This window comes from Papaver somniferum, chromosome 5, assembly GCF_003573695.1.
Source record: "Papaver somniferum cultivar HN1 chromosome 5, ASM357369v1, whole genome shotgun sequence".
NCBI classification, from domain to species: Eukaryota; Viridiplantae; Streptophyta; class Magnoliopsida; order Ranunculales; family Papaveraceae; genus Papaver; species Papaver somniferum.
This window is the reverse complement of record NC_039362.1, coordinates 151,604,549-151,628,033: the sequence shown is the minus strand read 5'-3', so window position 1 is coordinate 151,628,033 and position 23,485 is coordinate 151,604,549. Positions and strand designations below refer to the sequence as shown.

Sequence of the window (23,485 nt, the reverse complement as noted above, 5' to 3'; positions counted from 1 at the left end):
GGTTCGGCATATCACTTGTCCGCCGAACTTAGATTCGCAAATATTTTTTTTTTTTAAAAAGTTAAAAATTAAATTAAAAATTAGGTAGTTTTATTTTTCATAGGCTGGATGTTGTTATTCAGAAAAGGGTTGGTGCTCAGGTCGTTGCTCGGCTGCCAACCAAAAGTTCTGTAGTTTGATTACTATTGTATTCAACAATTTTAAGTTTAAAAAAATAAATTAAAAATAATAATAATAAGGGCATTTTTACCGTTATGAAAAATGGCTAGATAAGGGACATCCTATAAATACTATTTCCACTTGCGTTTTTGTCTTATTCAAGAGGCCTCAAAAATTTTGGGTATAATGCCCCAAATGATGGTTCAATAAGAACATGGAATTGCCTAATGGGCTTTTATTATATTTTTATAATAAATGGGTTTTTCTTGGCAAGGCTCAAATGAGCTTTTACACGTTTAGCTAAGAACCTGCTTGTGTCACCGTGTTCGTCAGCAGTCAGCACTCTCTTTTATTTTTAAAGCATTATCCTTGTATTCTTGTACTCCCATGGACCGCGCAAATTCTATAATATAAAAGCAACTGATTGATTCCCACGCAGCTTCCAGAACCAGAAGTCGGTATGTATTGCATCCTTGTTGCAGGCCATTTGTTTCATGTGACGCCTCATATATATATATATATATATATATATGTGAACCGCACGCAAATAAAGATTCATTTGCAACACATGCGGCTTGGAAACAGAAGTCCGACAGCTCAGTACGTAATCCTCCAAACTATTCACCTCTCTTAGAGTTTCAAAAATCTATGTGAAGAATATATTCTGAATTGATATCTTTTATGTTCTTTGCATGTGATATATATAGAGATTTATGTATACAGAATATCTAAAAGATATCTTTCATAATCTAAACAAACTCTGACTGGAATACAGGGAAGTTTTAACAACAACATAAGACTCGTAACGTGAGTTGAAGACTTGTTCCGGTGGTTGTGATGGCACCGCCCTGGCACACAATGTGTACACGTCCAATAACCTCAGCCATACAATCACCTTTTAATACACTGACAACAGTCTCTCTTGAAACCATCTCCAACATTCCCCATCTCCAATGGAATCTATCTGGTTCATAATCGTAATCACACTCTCCTTCTGTGCAACCGTTAAAGCTTTAATCAATCTTCTTCAAACCCCTAAGAAATTACCACCTGGTCCTGTTTCAATCCCAATCATAACCAGTTTCCAATGGCTTCGAAAATCATTTGCAGATTTGGAACCAACTCTTAGAAATCTCAAAACCAAGTATGGACCAATTGTAACTTTATCGATTGGTCATCGCAAATCAATTTTCATCACAACCTCGAGTTTAGCTCATCAGGCTTTGATTCAGAACGGAGCAATTTTTGCTGATCGGCCACCAGCACCAGCGACATCTAAAATTATTTCAAGTAATCAGCATAATATTAGCGGAGCTTCTTATGGGCCTTTATGGAGATTACTTCGGAGGAATCTTACTATGCAGATTCTTCATCCATCGAAGATCAAATCTTTTTCACCGGCTCGAAACTGGGTTTTGAATATAATCAAGGAAAGTATTAAGAAAGAATCGAATTCAGGGAAAAACCCTGTTCTTGTTGTTGATCATTTTCAATTTGGTATGTTTTGTTTACTTGTTTTTATGTGTTTTGGGAAAAAGCTTGACGAGAAGAAAATTAGAGAAGTTGAATCTGTTCAGAGAAGTTTCTTATTGGGGTTTGGTAAATTTCAGATTCTGAATTTTTTCCCCAGATTGACAAAAATAATTATGAAGAAAAGGTGGGAAGATTTTCGTAAGTTGAGGAGTGATCAGGAAAAGGTACTAATTCCTTTAATTAGATCAAGACAAGAACAAATGAAGAAAACGTTTGAAGACAATGAGAAATCTTTAGGGTTATGTTATGTTGATTCATTACTGAATCTTGAATTACCTGATGAAGGTGGAAGAAAACTGACTGAACATGAAATTGTCAGTCTATGTTCTGAGTTTTTGAATGCAGGTACTGATACTACATCAACAGCTTTACAATGGGTCATGGCCAATCTAGTGAAGTACCAAGAGATTCAGTCCAAATTATATGATGAAATCAAAACATTATATTCTGGTGATGATGAGATAAAAGAAGAAGATTTAAAGAAACTGCCATATTTGAAAGCTGTAATACTGGAGGGACTAAGAAGACACCCACCAGGCCATTTTGTTCTACCTCATGCAGTGACACAAGATATAGGATTGGATGGCTATGTTGTGCCAAAAGAAGCCACAGTAAATGTCATGATAGCAGAAATTGGGTGGGACTCAAAAGTATGGGAAGATCCAATGATGTTTAAACCAGAGAGATTTCTGAGTAAAGATGGTATCTTGAATGAAGAATTGTCAGATGTAACAGGGAACAAAGAGGTTAAGATGATACCATTTGGAGCTGGTAGAAGAATGTGTCCTGCTTCTGGTTTGGCAATGCTTCATCTTGAGTATTTTGTTGCTAATTTGATTAAGGAATTCAAGTGGACTGCTAAGGTTGGAGATGATATAGATTTGTCTGAGAAACAAGAGTTTACTATTGTCATGAAGAATCCGTTATGGGCTCATGTTTCTCCAAGAAAACAAGATTGTTAGTGTTTGTTTTTGTCAGTGGTTAAGCTTTAAATAAGTTTCCTCAGTCAGATCATTGGAGTGATTGAAAATATGGTAATGTAGATATCTGTCATGAATCTGAGTTCTTACTTTTTCTTCTTGTTTAGCTTAATAAAGGAGCAAATTGAATGTATAGAAATTACTCTAAATGGAAAGAGAAGAAAGTACAGTACCCTGTAACCTATAGGAAGAATACAGGATCTATGACTGCAAGTCTAGACAGCTCAGTCATTTCTTGGAACTAGGAGAATTATTGGGGGCTTGCGGCAAAGAGAACTAGGAGGTTCTTAAAACGGATACAGCTTTGTCTGTACAGAGCTTCCAGATGGAATAGAACCGTTCGGCTGATTAAATCATATACCCAACAATAGCACACCGGATTGTCCTTTGTTGCAAAATTTGTGCTTGGACTAGTACATGAAGAACATATAGGATCAGTTTTGCAAAATTTCTACTTGAAAATCTGAACATAGCTCCATTTACCACTGAATGAACTTGGAGACATGACTGACTTCTAAACAGCGGGGTTCACAAAAAGATAAAGCTAGCGAGCATTTTAAGAGAATCATCGTTCCTAAAGTAGAAAACTATATAGTACAAATTTACAAGATAAACCAGGAGCTGTTTCCTGAGTAACGTGCCGGGTCGGCACGTAAAAAAGCATTTGGCTATCCACTGGGATATAGAGTCAGTTGACCCCATAAGGAGGACAATAATAGGCTAAGGTGACTGCAACGAACCTTTTCTCTTGCCCTCACAAAAATCCCAACCAAACTTCTGCAAAATCACATCTTGTCTCCGTATTAGTGGTGCTGCTGCTGCTGATTGATTTTGCTGGTTAGGGGTTTTCAATTTCTTCAGGTACTAGTACTCAAAATCTAATCCAGTTTCACCTGCTAATTCTTCTTTCTTTAAAGAAAATAATCTGTGATTTGTTTATTTGTTATCACCATTAACGATTACTATGCTACAAATTAATCAAACAGCACAAAGATTATCCACTATTTACTCGTATAAGGACCAATTTGAGTGTTTTTTTTTTTCGTCTTCTAGTATCGTTTCAGTAAGAATTAGAGACGCCATGAACTTCAGCATGAGACGCTATTGGTTTTCTGGTTTTGGAAAATTAGTTTCTTTTTGAGGTTCTGATTCTCATATTAACAAATGGCATGGAGGTGCCAACACAGAACGTTCTATGTAGTGAAGGGTTTGGCAGATAATGTTCATTTCAATTACAGATCAAACATGGAAGGTTCAATGAAAAGATTTCCTTGTATTTTGTGGATCAAAAATAAACCTAGGCATGATTTAACAACTTTAAGCCTCAAACTTTTCTTTTTCCTGAATGACTAAATAAACCATTATCCTAGCAAGATCAACATAAACGAGTGGTGGATTCTAAATACAGAAAGTGTTCATATATAATTTTTTGGATCAATAGCGACTGTCTTTTCCAACTAGGATGGCTTTCATGTTTTACAGTAATATAGTTCTATTTAGAAGTTGTTCAGCTCTGTGATGGTTGTTCTTTTGTTTGAATCTTAATTTGGGTGACTTGACAGTGCAGGGATGCTGGCCAAATTAGTAGCTTCTCCTGTGCTGACTTTGGAATATGCAACACGGAGTTCTTTATCAATTGTAAGTTTCTTCTTTGCTCATACCCACCACCTGGCTTAAGATTGATAATTATGAATCTCAATTAGTATCATTTTTATTCGGTAGACAAAAATATAGTTAAAATCATATATAATCCTAGAACTGGTGTAGTACTGTGGATTAAGTTTGGAATGGCTAGAACTACAAAGATAAGAAAAATGGTATGCTTGTTATGTATGGGAGAATAATGAAGACTATATATGGGACCTGTAGACCATTTTAGCCGAGTTCGCGATGATTCTCAATCTAGTTTAGTTTTGTGTGATTTTGTACTTTGTTTCCTCTAGGTGACAGATGCCAAATCCTTACGCCAGTGAAACTAACTTTTACAATTTGACAATGCGAAATGAACCTTAAAGCAAAATAAAATTGCAGAAGTTTATCCTTTCTTTTGACTTCAAATTGCATATTTTTGTGTAATATTTTCTTCTTTAAGAGCACAGTTTTTCTTTTTCTCTTCATTTAAACTATTATAGTTATGCTCTTCGGAACACTTGTGATAATAGGTGACACCAATAGTTCAACCCAACATTATCAAAGGAAATACATGGGTCTCTATATCTGTATCAAGAAAGAAGTGGGAATTACATTCAGCTGCACAAACCCAGATCGTAATTTCAGGCGATGAAGAGAAAGCAATGTGGGAATCATGCAAGCAAGCTCTATCTGCATTTAATTTCAATGATGAAGAAGAAGAAAAAATATTAGGAAAAGCATTTGGTCAGTTACATTCACCTTACTGGGGTGAAGAAAGAACAAAAGAAGTTCCAGAACTTGAGACTGTGAACGGCATATTGGATTATTTAAAAAGTTTAGGGTTTGCAGATGAAGATCTTTATAAGTTACTCAAGAAGTTCCCCGAGGTTCTTGGATGTAATCTTGAGACTGAGCTGAAAAATAACGTTCAGATTTTAGAGAAAGTTTGGGCAATTAAAGGGAAAACTCTTCGGAGCCTTCTACTACGCAATCCAAAGGTGTTGGGTTATACTATTGACTGTAAAGGTGACTGTGCGGCTTTATGTACCCGATGTTGGGTTCGCTTTTAGCCTGTCTATGTATTTATCTTGTATCTGTAGGTGTATTGTTGTATTTGTAAAATGATGTACAAGAAAAGTGCAGTTTCATTGATACATATTCATTTGAGAAAATAAAATGAAATAATATTACAGCAACTATTGTATTTGTTCATTCTTTTTTGGTAAAATGATATAGTGATGTTGAGTACAATTAGAGATTACCAGGGAAGCGCGTCGTTAGTGAAAACCCAGTTGTTCAGCTTTCTGCGCATATTTAAGAAAGAAACAAGTTCACTGTTCCATCAAGGAAACCGTAAAGTGATTTCTTTCTTTATTTCCTTAAGACCAGAATTTGTTCAAGTTCGTCATCCTGTGTATGAGTCGAAGTGCGCATCTCCTGACGAGCCATCCTACTAGAAACTAAAGCAAGTCACCATCCAATGTGCTTCCTTGGTAGCAAAATTCCCTATTCTCGTGTACTCGTGTATACTGAAACTACAAAGGACCAAGTAAGCAAGCATTAGCAGCATGACTGTTTTTTCAAGTTACTAGTATCTACAAAGGATCAAGTAATTGTTGTCCCTTCCTATAGAGCTTTTTGTTTCTGGTCATGGACTCATGGGATTCTGGAAAGATTTTGAAACCAAGCATAATTCAGAATACTACCAGTTCTATATGTAGTAAATTTAAAGCGCACTTAACTTTCATCGCAACATATTTAGCTATCTACTACAAACACCCAGCTGATTAAGCAGCAATACCGTTGCTACAAACATGTCTTTGTTCTCAAAAAATAAAAAATTAAAAGCACAGTTACAAGCCTTGTGCTAAGAAAGAGAGTAGGATACATCCCTTAAGGTATTTTTACAATCAAACCCCAGGAGAGGGCATTCTTTTTGATATTAAACACAACTAAACAGTCGAGATCTACAGAACATCAGTTCATATTGACTATAACGAAAAAGACAGACTAAAATTTAGCTGCTAACATATATATAAGCACCTGAATCCCATACTGTGCATGTTTGCTTAAGTCTACGTGCAGGCCTCATTTGCATGGGAGAAACTTTGGGCTTGAAGACTTGCTGCTTCCTCTGAGACAAGAGCTTGAATCAATGCAGTCTTTACTTCCCAAGCCGTATACGGATAGTCTTTTCTAGAATATGAATTAAGAAGTGCTGCACTAGATTGCTTCAACAAACTTGAAAAGGCGTTGTTTTTGTCGTCATTCCTTTCTGTTGCTTCTAACAATGTTAAGTCTGTTCTGTATCGTTCATAGACTCTTGAGCCGAACACCTTTGACACTGATGATGTTTGTGGGACCATCCTAGGCCATGCCTCTCTTCTGCTGCTCCAAAACCTGAAGAGAATCACATTTAGCATTCTTCCAGATTTTATAGAAATATTTCTTTGCACATAAAATATTATAAACAGGGAGATTTCTTTGCACATAAAATATTATAAACAGTGAGATTTAACTCTAGAAGTTTAGAAATCCAGCAATAGGTAGCTCAATAAATTCTGAAATCTGGACTCCAACAAATAGAGTCACTAGACATAACCAATCTTGCAAGTTTATGTGTTTTGTTGTAGCACCACATTTCATGGTCGAGGAGTCTAAGACAAGCCACCTTAATATGGCTTAACCAAAGAAGAAGAAGCCAACAGGACAAAAAAGCTTACTCAAAGTCCGACAGATTTTTCATTTCAGAAACCATTCAGTTACCCCTAATGGCCAAAGCTCATTCTCCCCTCTTGCTTCCGGAGATGACATCAAAGAGTCCGGTGTGACAACCAGTCTATGTTACTTTTCAGACCTGCTAGTGTAAGTATTTTTACTAAGTAGACTGTTTTCTTACTTCCACACGGACCACACTTGATTTGAAGATTTGAATGAAGCTTTAACTTTATATTTTGACCAAAACTAAAACCACATCCCCACTAATCACATGGTGGGTTCTCCTCAAAGCAAGTTAAAGATATCACTATTTAACAATTACCAAGACCAATTGTCACATTTTCTAAGAAAAAGCATGTAATAATTACATAATGAGAATTAGGATAAACAAAAGACATTTACTACCATAAGAAATGAAAAGAAAAGGCAAACTTAAAGTAAAAATAGATCTAAAACAGCATGAAAACCAACGCTCATATGTTTGAATTTTGAATTTGTGAAGAATAATACTTGAGATAGATGCAAACAAAACAAGAAAGGTATGGCGAAATTTGACATATTGTTTGTTAAAGATTATAAGACCAAAGAATCATTTATCCCCCATCATAACATAAGATACCTTAATTAGTCATGAAATGTCCCAAGAACCAACACCCATTCCTCGACTTCGCCCATTCACCTTACAAACACCTGCCTAGGACCTCAACGAAACCGCCGAAAGCCTCTAACTTGGTACAAGTGTATAAAGGTTCATACTTATACTAAATCATTTCTCAAATTATACTAATTGTGTTTAAACAAGTTTTATCAGGTCTAAACTAGAAATGAGAAGAGGTTAGACCTATGACCATTGATCAGCGTCTTGAATCTTGATGAATGGAAATCATCTGAAGAGTCGAATAAGATCTAGCAATTCACAGGGGACCCCAAGATTTTAGTGGGTCCCACATCAGACCCTAACATTGGATTCCTCTACCACATTTTCGTATATCTGTAGATCCAAATTTGTACTACTACAACATAGTTAGGCCTAAAATGAGGTATATACAAGTTCTGACTCAGTCATCCAGTATACTAAACCTATAACAGATATGAATCAAGTCGAACGATTCCGAGTCAACCGGATCAACCGTAAAAACCTTTTCACGGGGTATCTCAAAGATAGTTTTCATTTTCGTTCCTAGCTGAACATCAAAAGAAATCTACTGAAAACAAGCAGTAAAGTAAGATGTGCTCTAATAACATTTTTTTATCTAATAAGAGTAAGTTGATGATGCTTACTGTGGTGTACACCTTCCTCTGATCCTTGAGTACATAAACCCAGGTCTTCTTACCATTTCTTTCTCTTGATGACCCCTGATTGCTTCTGCTACTGTTACTGCGAACCCTAGAATGAATAAAACTAAAATGAGTCGACTCAGTACTGTAGAACTCTCCATTTTCTTCTTCAAATCTCTCTTTCAAATCCTCTATCTCTCTAACTCACACTCTCTCAAGGTAATGGTAGTGCCTGTGTCAAGTGTTTTAAATGTATAGACTAGAGAGAGAGACAGAGATTTGTCTGTTTCTTGTCAAACATGTCTCACTTGTTTTTTTTTATTTATTTGGTTTTAAATGTCTGGTTTAGATTCTGGAGCCATTTCTCTTTCTTTCTTTCTCGAAACTATCGTTTTCCATTTTAAATTACATAAAACTCCTTCAAGGCTCTGACAATGAGTCAATGACTACGACCGCGCTACACTTCCCCCACATATTTACCCCGCCCATATCCCCGTGAAGTGTCAAATTTTAGTCCCTTGGATTGGTGTTAGCACGGGCCCTTTATATGGCATCAAACCACTACTTACATGGATGGGGGAAAGAGAAGCATTTTCGCAATGACTATGCTTCAAAAAATAAATGAGTCAATGACTTATGAGTTCGCGTACATATGGCATTGGCAATGATACCCCTCACACGTTCAAGTTCAAATTTCGTCATTCAACAGTTATACGCAAACGAAAACAATGAATAGTCTGGCAAAATCGCAAGAAATAGTTACTGAAAACTTAAATTAACATGGCTATCCTCATACTATCTTGATGTTTTGGCACCGATATTTCTTTTTCCAAAAATCCAAATAATAACGGATTTGATAGAGAAAATTTGGTGATATGTTCTTTTTATAAAATTATATTATATATTTTTGTTAAAAATGGAATCCAAGAGTGTGAGATTATTACCTTATTATCTATCGTTTTGAAAATCAATTATTGAACATTAACAGTGGAAAATTAAAATCATTTTTCTGGAAATAAATAGCTTTATGAAAGGAGCATATCATCAAATAATAACTTCAAACTCATTATCGTTTGGGCTTTGTAAAAGATTGGTGCCGAAATATGAGATAGTGTGAGAATACTCGCATAAATAAATAAAAAAGTTGTAATCATGCAAACTTAGTAAGAGTATCTCTTGTATTCTTCTTGTTTAATGCGCTACAATGTCTTAAGAAGGGTGTAAATAAAATGTGATTGTGAAACATAAATACTTTTATCTCTGTATATGAACACTGTCGTTTAATTTCAGATATTTGTGTTTGTGGATAATGTTGTAAGAAGAAGGATTTATAAGAATGATTCTTCCAAAAAGAGCGTGCAGATTTTTGAACCAGTTTCCCGATTATTTGTTGTTCGTGGCACAATGACTTCGATTATGAACCGTTAAAGAGCACCGAGGAGGGTGATGCCATATGCTCTTAGAAGAATTGGGTATGTTATTCGTCACATATATATTGGTAGAGTTCTTCCGAAATTCATTTTTGTGCTTAGATGACTTTTATTGATTCTTATGAGATTTTTCTTGACTTTAACTTGAGTGTTTCACTCTCAAGTCGTTCCTTATCATTTGGACTCAAGTTAAGATCATTGATAAGCTTATTTGGTCTTATTTAATCTTCCTTGAGTTGATCAAATTGTGACTTCGTATTCCGAAGTTTCTTATTCAACTATTTATTTTCATTATGGTAGTTGGAATTATCCCGATTAAAGATTTTCTTCATTGAGTAAAATCATTTTGTAAGAGACTAATTCACTATTCCAGAAAGACAATATTGGTCAGGGAGCTCTGTGAACATTTCTCAGATTCACAAGATTCACTACCATGATCATCAACAAGAAAGGTGATGTTGATGGTTATATGTAGAAAATTTTCTCCCTCACGACAGTAGTCAAAAGTAGCCGCATGTGCCTTGATATTATTTTTTTTACAATATTCCTTATTTAGAGATTCAGGAGAAAAATATCCAAACCCCAGATACTTGAAGCATTGTGGGACATTATCATCATTGTCCTAATCTTTTTACTTCTCCTGACCATGCGATTGAAGGAATTAAGAGACAAGCTTTTATGAGACCTTATTTTTCTCCTCTTGAGAATGTTCTTAAACTGTTGTGAAATAATGATAACACGGATTTTAAGATAGTCATATATTTTTCACAATATGTTTCAGTGTTAGAGCATTGCTCGGTCGAAATCACAAGTGTTGCTATCTCAAACTTGTTGTCAAATTTAGTTGATCAAAACTGTATCTTGATTTCTAGTCTACATTTAGTCAAGTCTTGGATTAGGATAGAAGTGTGTAGTTGAGTACCAGACATCATTTCTTTCTACCGTTTGAAGGCGAGGATCAACCGAAGCTTTTGGAGAACTTCATCAACAAAAGGTAAGTGAAGACTGAAGCACCTATTACTCAAGTTTTCACCTTTCTATCTATGGGACAATATCGCATGACTAAATAGGACATTACATGCATAATAGAAATTTCGAGTCAAGTTTATCTTGTTAATCATTTTCGAAATATGTTGACTAAGCTTAAAAACATTTGTTCATACTTGATGAATTTGGTTGAGAACAATTTATTGTTTATGACCTAAATTTTGATTCAAGATTTAATCATTTGAAAATAACCTGAAACGGTGATATGTGTCATTGATGTTATTCGGGAATGTTTCAAATTGATTACTAGAGAGATGTAAAACTACTGTAAATCTGGATACATGACAGTATGCATACCAGTTCACATACTGGCACAACTGTTATAGGTATGGAGCCCTAGTACATGTACCAAGTATATGTACCGGCTTAGCTATAGTTCGAAAACAACTTTTGGTACGTATACCCGGTATATACACCTTAAAAAGTCTGTTGACTCGTGAACCAGGATGGTACACATACCTAGAATGCAAACTGATATGTTGACTCCTGGAACCGTTTTTGTCTTAAGTGTATACAAACCCGATACATGTACCATGACAAAAATGCTCACGAACAGTAGTACACGTACTTACCTTGTCGAATATTTTCAAATGCATCAGAATTATTTCTATGAGATAATCGGTATTTGAACAACTCTCTAAAAATACTATATAGACATATTTGATCACATTATAACCTATGGTTGTGACTCAAGATTAAAGTCTTAAAGTGTTATATGAAAATGGTTAATCTTACTGTTCGTCTGGCTAGTTTCGGCTAACCTTACATGAACAAGTCATTGTACACGGTTCATCCTGACCGGGGTGTATATTCTGTTATGTTAATCTTAGGTCAAGTTTTTTTTATCTAAATTTAAGGACGAGGGTACCCAAATACACCACAATCTTTTAAATATCAACCTATAAGTCCGGTACCAAGTGTGATCGTCTATGGACAAAGTCGAGACAATATGACAACTTGATATTCACTCGATAATAGTTACGGTCTGAAACTGATTTACCATAGGATCAATATAAAGTGATTAGGAATTGACGTACTAGTGCGATTTACTTTAATTATAGTAAAACAATTATAATGCCGAAAAGTAAAGTAAATGGCACAGCAAGATTTGGTTAACTAGGAAACTGCAAATGCAGAAAAACCTAGGGACCTTCTCCAGTTTTGAATACTCTCATAATTAAGCCGCTATACAAAATCTAATACAAAATTCATATAGTTGAGCTCAAGTAGACTACCCCTAGATACTTAGTTCCCTCAGTATCTCTGCGCCTTCGACTTCTAGAGTCACACACGTGAATAACAAGTCATTTGAATCGTATTCCAAACATCAAAGGAAGAATCTATTTGGTGACCACTCTAATCAATCTTGCTAAAGAAAAGATGAGTTGTTGACAAAGGTTCTTATGTTTAATCTAATAAACTCCTTTGTCTGGTTAGATCAGTCTATCTAATAGCTACCGAAATGATCAAGTTTAGATTTGCACTTAATCGATATAGATCTCAAAGAGAAACTATAAAGTGATGTCGATCTCACGCAACTAATCAATCAAGTCTATCAAAGATAAACCAATTCTAGTTGGATCCCAACTGATCAAGTTTTTTTGCACTAAATCCACAAGATACGAAAAGTAATAAGAAATCTTCTTCTTCTTCGAATCATCTATTGCCTTTAAATACCCGCACAACAACACTTGAATCCGCTTGTGATCAATCACACAAAGAACGGAGTCTGTTAACAATGGATTATCACAAGATGTCTTTAGATCTGAAGATGGTTTTAAAGATCCCATCGATACTTTGATCTAGTCTGAGTGAATCTTATATCAGAAGAGAAGATTCTCAAGAATACACAAATTAGGTGCAATCAAAGTTTCAACAACCGTTAGTCAATCAAATCAATAATCCAAAACTAATAACACTGCAATTATCTAGTTTCCCTACCAACGATACTCGTAGAGCTTCTTGATCCCACAGAAGTTCTTAAGCGAGCGGTCATAAGAGATTTCACCTAATTAGGATGCTTTCCTCCCCGATTAGACGACTCTACCAGAAACAACAAGAAATGAAGTTTTTCTGGCTTTTAGAATGATTTGCAAGAAATGCAAACTCAAATATTTATAGACCAAGGATGTTTGGATAACAAGGAAATTACAAAACCGAAAATATTCTCAAGATATGCATTAAAGTACCTAAATTCGGTTTTCCTAATCCCAATTAATGTTGACCAATATTTCTGAAAACTCTCATGGAAAACTTTTATTATTAGCTTAACACATTAACTAATAATATATTCCAGAGGATATGTTTTAAATGCTGGTAATTAAAATATATATGATGAAAATCATAATTAAATGTTTTTCACCTTTTCGGACCAGGAATCACCTTGAGTATCAAGGAATATATTTGAAAAATAAATGATAAGAGTTATGTACATGTTCAAATATGTCGACATCTAGAAGTTTCTTAGCAAACCTTAATTCCAAATTTCACACAAAACTTTACAGAAATATGTGAATATTGGAAACTCGGTTTTGCTTGTTGGGATCGGTTGTACCAACCTCACAATGTAAGTTGTGATCGGTTATACCATGTTTCCCAAACCAGGTTGTGACCAGTTACACCTTGCTTCCCAGAGGTATCTTATGATAGGTTACACCTTACTTCTTGAGTTAGCTTGTGATCGGTTACATCTTGCTTCCCAAAGGTAGCTTGTGTTCTATTACAACTATCTTCCCAATTCATCTTGTGACCGGTTATACCTTGGTTCCCAAAGTAAATTAAGGTCGATTGCAACTTGCATTCCAATATAGATTGTGATCGGTTACAACTAGCAATTAAGCTCATGACGGATTGCAACTAACTATATTATATAGGCTATGACCAGTTATACCATCAATCTCAACAAGTTAAGATAGGTTCTACCAAAGTCATCTTTCATTGGTCATCCAAAAGATATTTAAAGAATAACAAGACCAGTCATGATTTCCTTTCGATTATGAAACAAGTTCATATATGTACTTCCTTTAAACAAATGTTATAAAACATTGTTTCATAGGATGAAATCGTTCCTAAATAATGCACACATAATCAAATAACAATATACAATAGATTATGTCGATGTCGTACTTACGAAGTTCCAAAAGATAAGCGTTCATACTTCGTAATATGTTTTCCTTGACACTTTGATCATATTATTATGACCAAATCACATCACTAGAATATTATATACAATATATACAACTTCACATGTTATGTTTTCAATATATCACGACTTGAAAGATACTTTAGGAATGGAAACAAGATCAAGTCAATATTACTAACCTCAAGCGGAAGGATGATGTCGTCGTTGTAGTCGTTACTTCTTCACATTCTTCAGGTCTTTAGAGTAATACTTGTACGTCTCAACATTTCTAGACTTTCTAGTCTAAACTAAACGAAGTTGAATCTAGTATTTAATCAAGCGACTCTAGATGAGTTTTGATACTAAAATATGACAACCAAACTTGACATACCAACGCTTGGTGAGTTCAACCGAGCTATGCTCTAACACTAATGATGATTATTGAATGCTTGATTCCAAAGCTACCTTAGCTTAAATCTAAAGCAACCTTGATCTTGAAAGTCTATATAAGGAGAACCTCAAGCATCTGGTATCTTTGAATCCCAGACACTTGTGTGTCCTAGTTGTAAAGTAGAGTAGTCCTCTTCTTAAACATTTTTAGGTTTAGCGACTAAAAAGATTTCACCTAAGTATTCGTGAAGCCAGGTCCAACTATCTTTATCTTGATAGTTCGTGTATCTTGATTTTGCTACTGATTGTTGAGATTTTATCTCCAACAAGCGAGATAGATAGAAATCGCAAATTTCTTCGTCTCAGATTTTGTGATTCCACAGGTATATTCCTCTATAATGATTCTTTCTTGAAATCGAAGTAGGAATTACTTGTGAGGTGAATAATAATCTAGGCTACTCTTAGGGAGTCATTTTGAGGTTTGCTAGACTGTGTCTATTGCAAACGATTTCCAATCTCACCTTGATCTTTGATCAAAACAGAATCATATATAGGCTTATCTGTGGGAGGCATATTGGTTTAAAGTCTTCAATTGAGTTGAAGAAACTCTTAGGATGTAAAGGTCAGGTAAGGGAATCAATTGCGCAAAGTCTTGCAATATTCAAGAGGCATAAGGAGCGCGACTGTAACTGAATCGATGTGACGTTAGTCGGTCCCAACTACTTTCAAGTCTGAAGTTTTACTAGTAGGCTAGAGTCTATAGCGGTTTAATACAATTTGATGTTCAAATATGGACAGTTCCGAGGTTTTTCTGCGTTTGTGGTTTCCTCGTTAACAAAATTTCTGGTGCGTATGTTATTCCTTGTTCATCTTTATAATTAAAATATCACAGGTTGTGCGTTAATCAATCATAATAGATACATCCGACCTAGTTTGTTGGATATGACTTGATTGATTCTTGGACATTGGTCTTTGGTACCATCCAAGTTCTCTTTGTAATTAGGTTCACGGATTTGTTTTAGTAAATGTTCAAGTTGTATCCAAAACAACATGAAGGAGAATTTTCTTATGAAGCATTGTAGTTCTTTGACAGTATTTCGGGGTTGTATCGTCGAGATATAACTTCTGTAAACAATTTTCTTCATTGGTAACTGTAACACCCGGTAATTTCCCTGAAGTGATTCTGAACGAGCATTTGAACGGGTTCATTTTTAACTTGAATTTTAATACCATTCGAATATTTTTCGCAATTAGTGAGGGCCATCCGCTCGTCATCGTGACTTTACCATGATATCGTCTACGTGCACTTCAATCACTTGGTGTAGTTAGTCATGAAAGTCTGGGACCGACATTTTTTGATACGTGGCGCCTGTATTTTTTAATCCAAAAAACATCACAACAAAATAAAAATGCTGAAAAGGAGTCTGAAAATCTGTCTTTGGCGCATCGACATAGTGCATACGCATCTAATTGTATCCGCTGTATCCATCCATAAAGGAGAATATATGATGATCACTGGTGAAGTCCACTAGCAAGTCCACATTCAGGAGAGAGAAAGAATCATTTGGGAACGCTTAGTTAAGGTCCCTCAATAGTCACAACAATGACTTTTTTTCCATTTTTCTTAGTGACATGTACGATGTCTGCTAACCATGTGGAGGTGTTTCATCGGCTTGATGAACTTCACCTCCAAAAGGCGTTCGACCTTCTCTTTAATGTCTAGCTCAACTTTGCGATGAAAGATGCACCTTATTTGCTTGATTGGTCGGCTTCCAGGTGCGACGTGCAGCGCATAGACCAGTATGTTGGTGTCCAGACCCGATATTTTGTCATATTGGTAAGCAAACACCTCCTTTGTACTCTTTTAAGAAATCAATGAACTGCTCATGCTACCCTTTATCCAGTTTTCTGGTGACTTTAATAGTTCTTACAATTGTTGATGTTAGAGCATGCTCAGTCAAACTCACAAGTTTTGGTATGTCAAGCTTGTTATCAAATTTAGTTTATCCAAACTATATCTTGATTTATAGTCTACTAAGTTCAGTCAACAAAGGTATGTAAAGATCGAATATCCTATTTATTATCTACCATTGTATATACCATGACAATGTCGTTTGCCTTTAGTATTATAAATATTGCAAAAAAGAAATCTCAAGTTCAAGCTCATGGACTGATTTTGTCAGTACACGAACTTGGAACTTATAAATAATAAAACTTGATGAATTATTCTCTTATTAACTCGCGTACACGAATTGGTTGGTCAGTTCGCGAACTAGTTGATTTTGAGATGTTCCTAGATACTTTTGAATCCTCAAGTACACCAAACTGTGAACTAGTTGATTTTAAGAGGTTCCTAGACACTTTTTTATAACATAAGTGCACGAAATGATTTGGAAAGTTCGCAAACTTATGGATATGAAAAGATTTAGAACTCTGAGACGGTAATTTCATCATAAACTGATTTAATATTTTGAGAGTGGACTCTACGAATGGTTAATGGTTCATGGAAACTTAACCATTATCCTTGGACTAACCATTTAGTGCATAAAGCTTATATCGATAAATCCGCGAATACACATTCAAAGCAAACTTATTGCATGCTAGCATTATCAATCTATATTGAACTCTTGCACTTACTTGGTATTAAAGTAATTCACAAATATGGAAACTAGTTCACGAACTTAGATTTGATCTTAAGCTACCTAGCCTTGTTTATCATTACAAGTATAAGAATCTCTGCAACTAGAATCTCAATCCTGGCACCTATGTTTCCTAGTTACATGGATGGATAAAATCACGTAACCTTTCTCTGTTTGTTTTTGTGTATTTCTTTTGTTTTGTCGGGAATAACATATACAGGGGGAAAGTTATATGTTGAACTTGCGCTTAATAATATATATTTATAGGGCGTGTACTTGTGGTAATTGAAGGAAAAATTATTTCTGATAATTATTTTCCTGATAAGTAACTAGATCGATTATGATTCTAGTTTGACTTATCAAAGTTAGGGAACGATTACTCTGGTTAATCACTTTCCTGATAATAAAACTAAGTTAATTCTGATCTTAGTTTTTTCTTATCGAAATAGGTACGATTATTTAAGTATAACTGGATCCTGATAAGGAAATAGTTTGAATCTAGTTAGGCTTATCGAAGAAGGTGCAATTGTAATGGATCCTGACAAGTAACTAAGTTAATTCAGATCTTAATTGGACTTATCGAGATAAAAGAAAATTACTTCGAATAGTTGTTCCTTGGTGAGAGGTTAAATCAATTACTTCGATAGTTTTTCGATCTAGCGTTGCTTGTCAAAAGTGGTATGTTAGACCTCCGATTCTCTTAGAATCTTATAGGTCGTATCGAGTCTATATGAACTTAAGGGTCATTTCGAAACAATTGTTATATTATTTGTACCTTTATCATTTTTGTGACAAAAATGGGCAGAAATATTTGGAGCATAGGGTGATTTACAATCTCTTGAGAAATGATATATGTGATGAAGGAGGAGAAACATTCAATACAAGGTAGTATCACATACTACAAAATTGAATAACAATTATGTTATGGTTGAATATATGCAAGCTCACCCTTAGGGGGAGTAAAGATTTTGTTATTCAAATGCTTCAACAACAACATTTATATTTGAATATTTGCAGAACTTTGTGTTGTTGAAACTTGGAATCAAGCTTATGAAAATAAAGTTAAGATATTGTCATGTAATGTAATATCCTTATCTTTTAATTCTTGTATTCTCCATGTGTAAAGAGTTTTTTCGCTAAAATTGACAAAGAGGGAGATTGTTAGAGCATTACTCGGTTGGCCTCACCAAACGGTGGTTTGTTAAGTTTGGTTGTCATATTTTAGTGTGATTCCGGTATATAAGTTGGATTACAGTTGGTATTTTTTAAAACGAAAATATATTATTATTACTGAATATCTTAAGTATTTTCGGATTTGGTAATTCCATGTTTTCCAAACAAGACTTAGTCATAACACTGTAAATAATGAAGCTTGTATTATTACAAACTCATCCCTTGACACACTGCCTAACCGTTTGTGTGGGAAGCCAAGTCGTTGATAGAGGAGAGTAATCTAATTATGTGAAATCTATTGTGGTTTTGTTTGTTACATCTTTTGTTTTTTAGGAACTGAAACTTCCTCGGGATATTATAATTTGGAGAGGAACTACACCTCATGATTATGGATTTATTTTTAAAAGATTTGGTTTGGTTATTGCATCTTCATGAAGTGGCAAAACTTGTGGTATCCGATCATCATATGTTCTTTATGATTCTTTGTGATTCGCGGCGTGAAGAATGAGATATTTGATTTTAATTTTCAAGGCCCATTCATGAAGTTGAAAGATGTTTTTATTTTAAGTTTTGGATCTTAAAAATGGATATATAAATATCTTGTTGCTCCAGTAGGTGGATGAGAATTACCAACTCTCCCGTATAATTAGGTACTCTATTTTGTAGATTTTTACTTCCATGCTTGTTATTTAATCCTTATAGGTTGAGTATGTACTAATATATCTACATATCTCTTCTAGAATGGTCAGTGAAATATTGTATGACTAGACAATGTTGAGTCGATTCATCTCCCACAATCTTACCTTCATCTTACTAAAATTTCTGAACTTGCAATATGGTTGGAGCAGGCTAGAATGAAGAAGCATCACAACAAGAGGGATTTAGTTGAATATACCAAACAAAATGCGTTTGAAGTTTTGTTTCTATCGAAATGGGACAGAAGTGGTCGACGTAAATCTACGAAGCGGATATCGGGAAGAAAATTCAGATTAGAGAGAGAGGATAGCAACTTTGAAGAACAAGATTGGAACCTTAATATTCCATTGCTTTTCTTAATTTTAAAAATATTCAGTTACACATATATCCTCAATCTTAGTTTCTAGTAGTAATACATAATATTTTAATTTGAAAATGAAGTTGTTTAGAGAAAGGGCTATGAAATGAGTGTGTTTTGCACTCATTCCCTGCCAAATCCAGTGAGAGACTGGGTGAAATGGTGGTTTTTGCACTATGGAATGAGTAGAAAATAGACTAAGAGGATGATAATTACCCGCTTAAGAAGAAAAAACTTACCCAGGCGACTTACTCTTAGCCGTTTTGGATACATTTAGAGTTTCTTATTGATAAAACTAGTGTGGGATCCATTTTTTATTTTTAGAGTTTTAAATAAATAAAAAAACTAAAAAATGCTTGAGAGGCAGATCTTTATCCGCTCAAGGTCTTTTTTTCCCAAATCGCTGACATTCAGCCGCTTAGTGAAGACTTTCAACCACTCTTTCGTCTCAATGAGTGTGTGAGTGATTTTTGATGAATGAGTGAGTGTTCTCACTCCATAGCAACACCTAATTTGATCAAATCCAGTGGAACTCATTCATATTGAATGAGAACCCTCACTCCATAGCCCTTGCTCATATGTTTAAGCTTAAAAAATCTAATATGGGAATAAGTGTTACAGAATTTAAATTCTACATTAAAGTTCTTTTAACTCACATTTATCCACATCTCAAAATCCTGGATCGATTTTTTAGTTTTAAGCTTTACAGAAATATTAATTTGTTTATATATTTATCCACTTTGGATTTTGAAGAAAAATATTATTCTAAATTCAATTAATATTGTAAAAGGTTTATAATATTTTTCCTGTTTTGAAAATACATATCCTTTTTGCATATAAGTATTTTTTTTTCTTTTTTTTTTAAATAAGAACTACTAAAAGCTGAGATTAGAAACAATCCATCCTTAAATATACTTGCATGTTTATCTCAATCAAGAAATTCTAATAAATTACGAAGCAAAAAAATCTCATTGTAGCTTGCAAAGCTGAGATTAGAAACAAAACCCATATAGATAGATGTTCACAGTAAAAACAACACAACTCGATCGAAATAAACTCCATTTGCATTCAACGAACATCTTCACAGCTAAATATCCTCGTCTCTAGTGTTCCTTAACACGATGCTTTTCTCCATTTGAATCTAAACTCAATTTCTTGACCACTTTTGACCTAATGTAGAGAGGAATGTCTCCAACAGTTGGCATAACTAAGTCTTAATCAACCTACAACTTGGAGAGGATATCAGTCACAGAATTAGCTTCACTCTTGATCCAAGTTAGCTCACAAACCCCATATTTCTTCTCTAGATACATTTTCTTAGCAATTATGTCATATACTAATTAATGCCTGATGATTTGATTATCTCCATTCATGGCACCGATCAGACTTTGGTTGTCACTCTCAAACCAAAGTTAGAGAAACAAATAATCATTAACAAAATCAGTTTTTCTTATAGTTTTCAAAATTGCAGAACTCTTAGAGAAAATGACGTATAAACCATCAGGTAGTTAAATATAACAACGATCCACATACTTTACAATATGAACTCCACCCTTTAAAACTCCACCATTTTCATACTTACCATCATGAATTATAAAAAATATGAAGCCCCACTTATACCCCTCATTCACAGACGCATCCGAATTAACTTTAGGAGTTCCTACAGGATGTATATAGGACATCCCACATGTCTCCTTACAGGATTAACAGGCCGAGAAGAATAGGATCTTAGATAAACAAAACTAACACAAGCACTCTTCAACTTAAACAACTTATTATTATCATTCCCATTTTCTTGTTGCTATTCAGAAGACAGGGTTCACTTTGAATTAGGGATCTGCGAGTTTGAGTTTGGTTTCTGATAAAAAAAAACAATTCCATTCTATACATATTTTATTTTTTACCCCTTAAAGATAATAACATGTCTCAAAAGAAAACATATTTCTAGGTACTACTATATGTTATGGAAAAATGTTTTTCCTTACACGACATGGTCTTTTAGATTGTAATTGATCGTTTTTTTAATTGAAGATTGTCCATCTCCAATTATTGTTAAACTTCATAATAAAACTTGATAGTGTATTCATATTATTTTAATATATTTATTAATTATGTGTATTAACACTAAATTAATTTTAAAACATTTCCCATGTGTAAAAATATATTATCAAATCAGATTCAGATATTGATATATATTTACACGAGGGCGAAAGTGGCATATACGTTGTTGGTTAAAAAAATCAACATATCCGTACACCTGGTAACTAGTAATATATAAAAGTACGGATAAAAACATGTTTTGAAAAGTTTTATGTGCAAACACTGATTAGTAGTTTTATATATGTGTCTATTTTTTAGTATTTAAGAAAGAACTTTAGAAACTTGAAACTTACAACTTTTTAAGTTAGTGTTGATTTTAAGATATGAAAAAAATATGAATAATCATCATGAAAATTGGGACTATAAAAATCCTACCTATGTAATTAAAGTGGGACGAATGGAGTGTTAGAGCATCGCCCGATCAAACTTGCAAGTTTGGGTATATATCAATCTTGTTGTTAAATTTTGTGGATGATCAAAACTATATCTTGATTTGCAATCTAATAAGGTCATTCTCGGACTAGGAATCGAAGTTAAGTATCAGAGTTCACCAATCGACCTTGAAGATTGGAGACTGAAGAACAACGAGACATCTATGATAACTTCATGAATGAATGTATGTGAAGAATGATTATCCTATCTGATCATGTTATCTACCATTGTATATAGCGAGATAATGCCATATAACTTTAGTCATATGATGAATACTGCAAAGAAGAAATTTCAAGTTCAAGCCAGCACTTGATAAACTCGAATCATAAATTCAAGCAATAAATAACATATCACATACTAGGTTGAGAGTAATTTGTTGTCCGTCATATCATAATTGTTTATTAAGTATATAAGGAGTCGTCAAGTTAGTTTTTATTTATAACTAAAAAATTTATTTAAAAAAGAAAGAAAGAACCGAACCGAAACGAACTTATCATATGCTTATGAAAGAAAGATTAATGAAATATTTAACTTACATTAGGAACCTCAACAGCAACTTCAGCACCAGGAACAACTGCACTAGGCGATAAAGGAGGTGACATTCTAACATAAATCCCAGCAGCTTTTCTAATATAATCATAATTAGTAACCACAACTTGAGGTAACTCACAAACTCTATGGCTATAGTCTGTGCAACACCAGTAACTGATGAATTCACGGTATTGATTATCTGGAGCCATTGTGTGGATTTTTTTTTGAAGTAGTTGAGGACAGTAGAAAAAGTTTTGAAAAGAAAAGACTAGAGAGTGGAGAAAAAGCTCAAAACTCTAAGGGAGAGAGAGTGTGGAAGGTGCTTTTATAGAATAAATAGATGAGCAAGGGATCAATAACTCGCAGTGGTCCCATCATTTTCTTTCTGATACATAATCTCATCATTTTGGACCCATCATATTTGCATGCGCACCTTTTGTTATAAAATCATGTAGACCAACCTGATTTAGTCAACTCGTAAACTGGTTGATTTTAAAATGTTCATGAATACTTTTGAATCCTCAAGTATACCAACTGATTTGGTCAGTACACAAACTGGTTAATTTTAAGAGGTTCATGGACACTTATTATAACTTGAGTACACAAACTGATTTGGACAGTTCGGACTTATTCATACAAAAAGTTTTTGAACTATTAGACGACAATGGTTAGTTCACGAACTGTTAATCTTCAGAGTTACTGAACTCTATTAATGCTTGAAAGTTCACGAACAACTTAACCATTGTTCTTGGGATAAACACTTGGTGCACATAACTTATTTCGACAAATATACGGTTACACATTTTATTTTATTTTGTAATTCAAGGCGAAGTTCTCACATGCGCATGATCAATATATATGGAGAAATTAAGGTTTTTTGGTATTAGAGTAACTTGTAAACATAAAAACAAGTTCAAGAACTAAACTTTTATTATAAGTTACTTAGCCTTGTTCATCATTATAAATAAAATACTTTATGCAAACTAGAATCTCAATCTTGACATCTTTATGTCCTACTTGTGGCTAGAGTAGTCCTCTAAAGACATATGTTTATTTGCTAAACTATTTTGGTTACGACTTTTGAAGTCTTCATTGAGGGACTCGTGAATTCTAGTCAGACTATCTTTAACCCGATAGTTTTTAATATCCAGAATCTTATCTTGATCATCAGCATTCATGTCACTTCTAAAGGTTCGTCTCTTATGTTATACGACCATTCAATAATTTACGATTATGGTATAAGATTGATATAAAGTGTAAAGTAGTCT

General features: G+C 34.2%; 3 protein-coding genes across 4 annotated transcripts; 2 read left to right on the top strand and 1 right to left on the bottom strand.

Annotated features, from left to right (window-relative positions):
• Positions 1 to 661: 661 nt before the first annotated feature.
• On the top strand, positions 662 to 5,511 carry LOC113283201 (cytochrome P450 89A2-like). Of its 2 annotated transcripts, none has more exons than XM_026532378.1 (4): positions 662 to 759; positions 935 to 3,533; positions 4,240 to 4,310; positions 4,835 to 5,511. In XM_026532378.1, the coding sequence occupies exon 2, from the start codon at positions 1,113 to 1,115 to the stop codon at positions 2,652 to 2,654; it is 1,542 nt and encodes a 513-aa protein (XP_026388163.1). In that variant the 5' UTR covers positions 662 to 759; positions 935 to 1,112; the 3' UTR covers positions 2,655 to 3,533; positions 4,240 to 4,310; positions 4,835 to 5,511. The 2 variants fall into 2 exon arrangements, with proteins under 2 accessions (XP_026388163.1, XP_026388162.1); XM_026532377.1 differs by having other exon boundaries at positions 4,235 to 4,310.
• LOC113279875 lies at positions 3,837 to 5,374 on the top strand. The gene is made up of 3 exons (XM_026528522.1): positions 3,837 to 3,924; positions 4,240 to 4,310; positions 4,835 to 5,374. The coding sequence occupies exons 1-3, from the start codon at positions 3,837 to 3,839 to the stop codon at positions 5,372 to 5,374; spliced, it is 699 nt and encodes a 232-aa protein (XP_026384307.1).
• Positions 5,512 to 6,091: 580 nt separating the features above from the next.
• On the bottom strand, positions 6,092 to 8,607 carry LOC113277985. The gene is made up of 2 exons (XM_026526939.1): positions 8,304 to 8,607; positions 6,092 to 6,704 (listed from the first exon to the last, which is right to left on the bottom strand). Exons 1-2 carry the CDS (start codon positions 8,459 to 8,461, stop codon positions 6,380 to 6,382), a joined length of 483 nt encoding a protein of 160 aa, XP_026382724.1. The 5' UTR covers positions 8,462 to 8,607; the 3' UTR covers positions 6,092 to 6,379.
• Positions 8,608 to 23,485: the final 14,878 nt, after the last annotated feature.

Coding starts and splice junctions, on each gene's coding strand:
- LOC113283201 (XM_026532378.1), top strand. CDS start 1,113: ATGGAATCTATCTGGTTCATAATCGTAATCACACTCTCCTTCTGTGCA.
- LOC113279875 (XM_026528522.1), top strand. CDS start 3,837: ATGGCATGGAGGTGCCAACACAGAACGTTCTATGTAGTGAAGGGTTTG. Junction 3,925..4,239: donor TTACAGATCAAACATGGAAG/GTTCAATGAAAA, acceptor TTGACAGTGCAG/GGATGCTGGCCAAATTAGTA. Junction 4,311..4,834: donor CACGGAGTTCTTTATCAATT/GTAAGTTTCTTC, acceptor TTGTGATAATAG/GTGACACCAATAGTTCAACC.
- LOC113277985 (XM_026526939.1), bottom strand. CDS start 8,461: ATGGAGAGTTCTACAGTACTGAGTCGACTCATTTTAGTTTTATTCATT. Junction 6,705..8,303: donor AGAGGAAGGTGTACACCACA/GTAAGCATCATC, acceptor GATTCTCTTCAG/GTTTTGGAGCAGCAGAAGAG.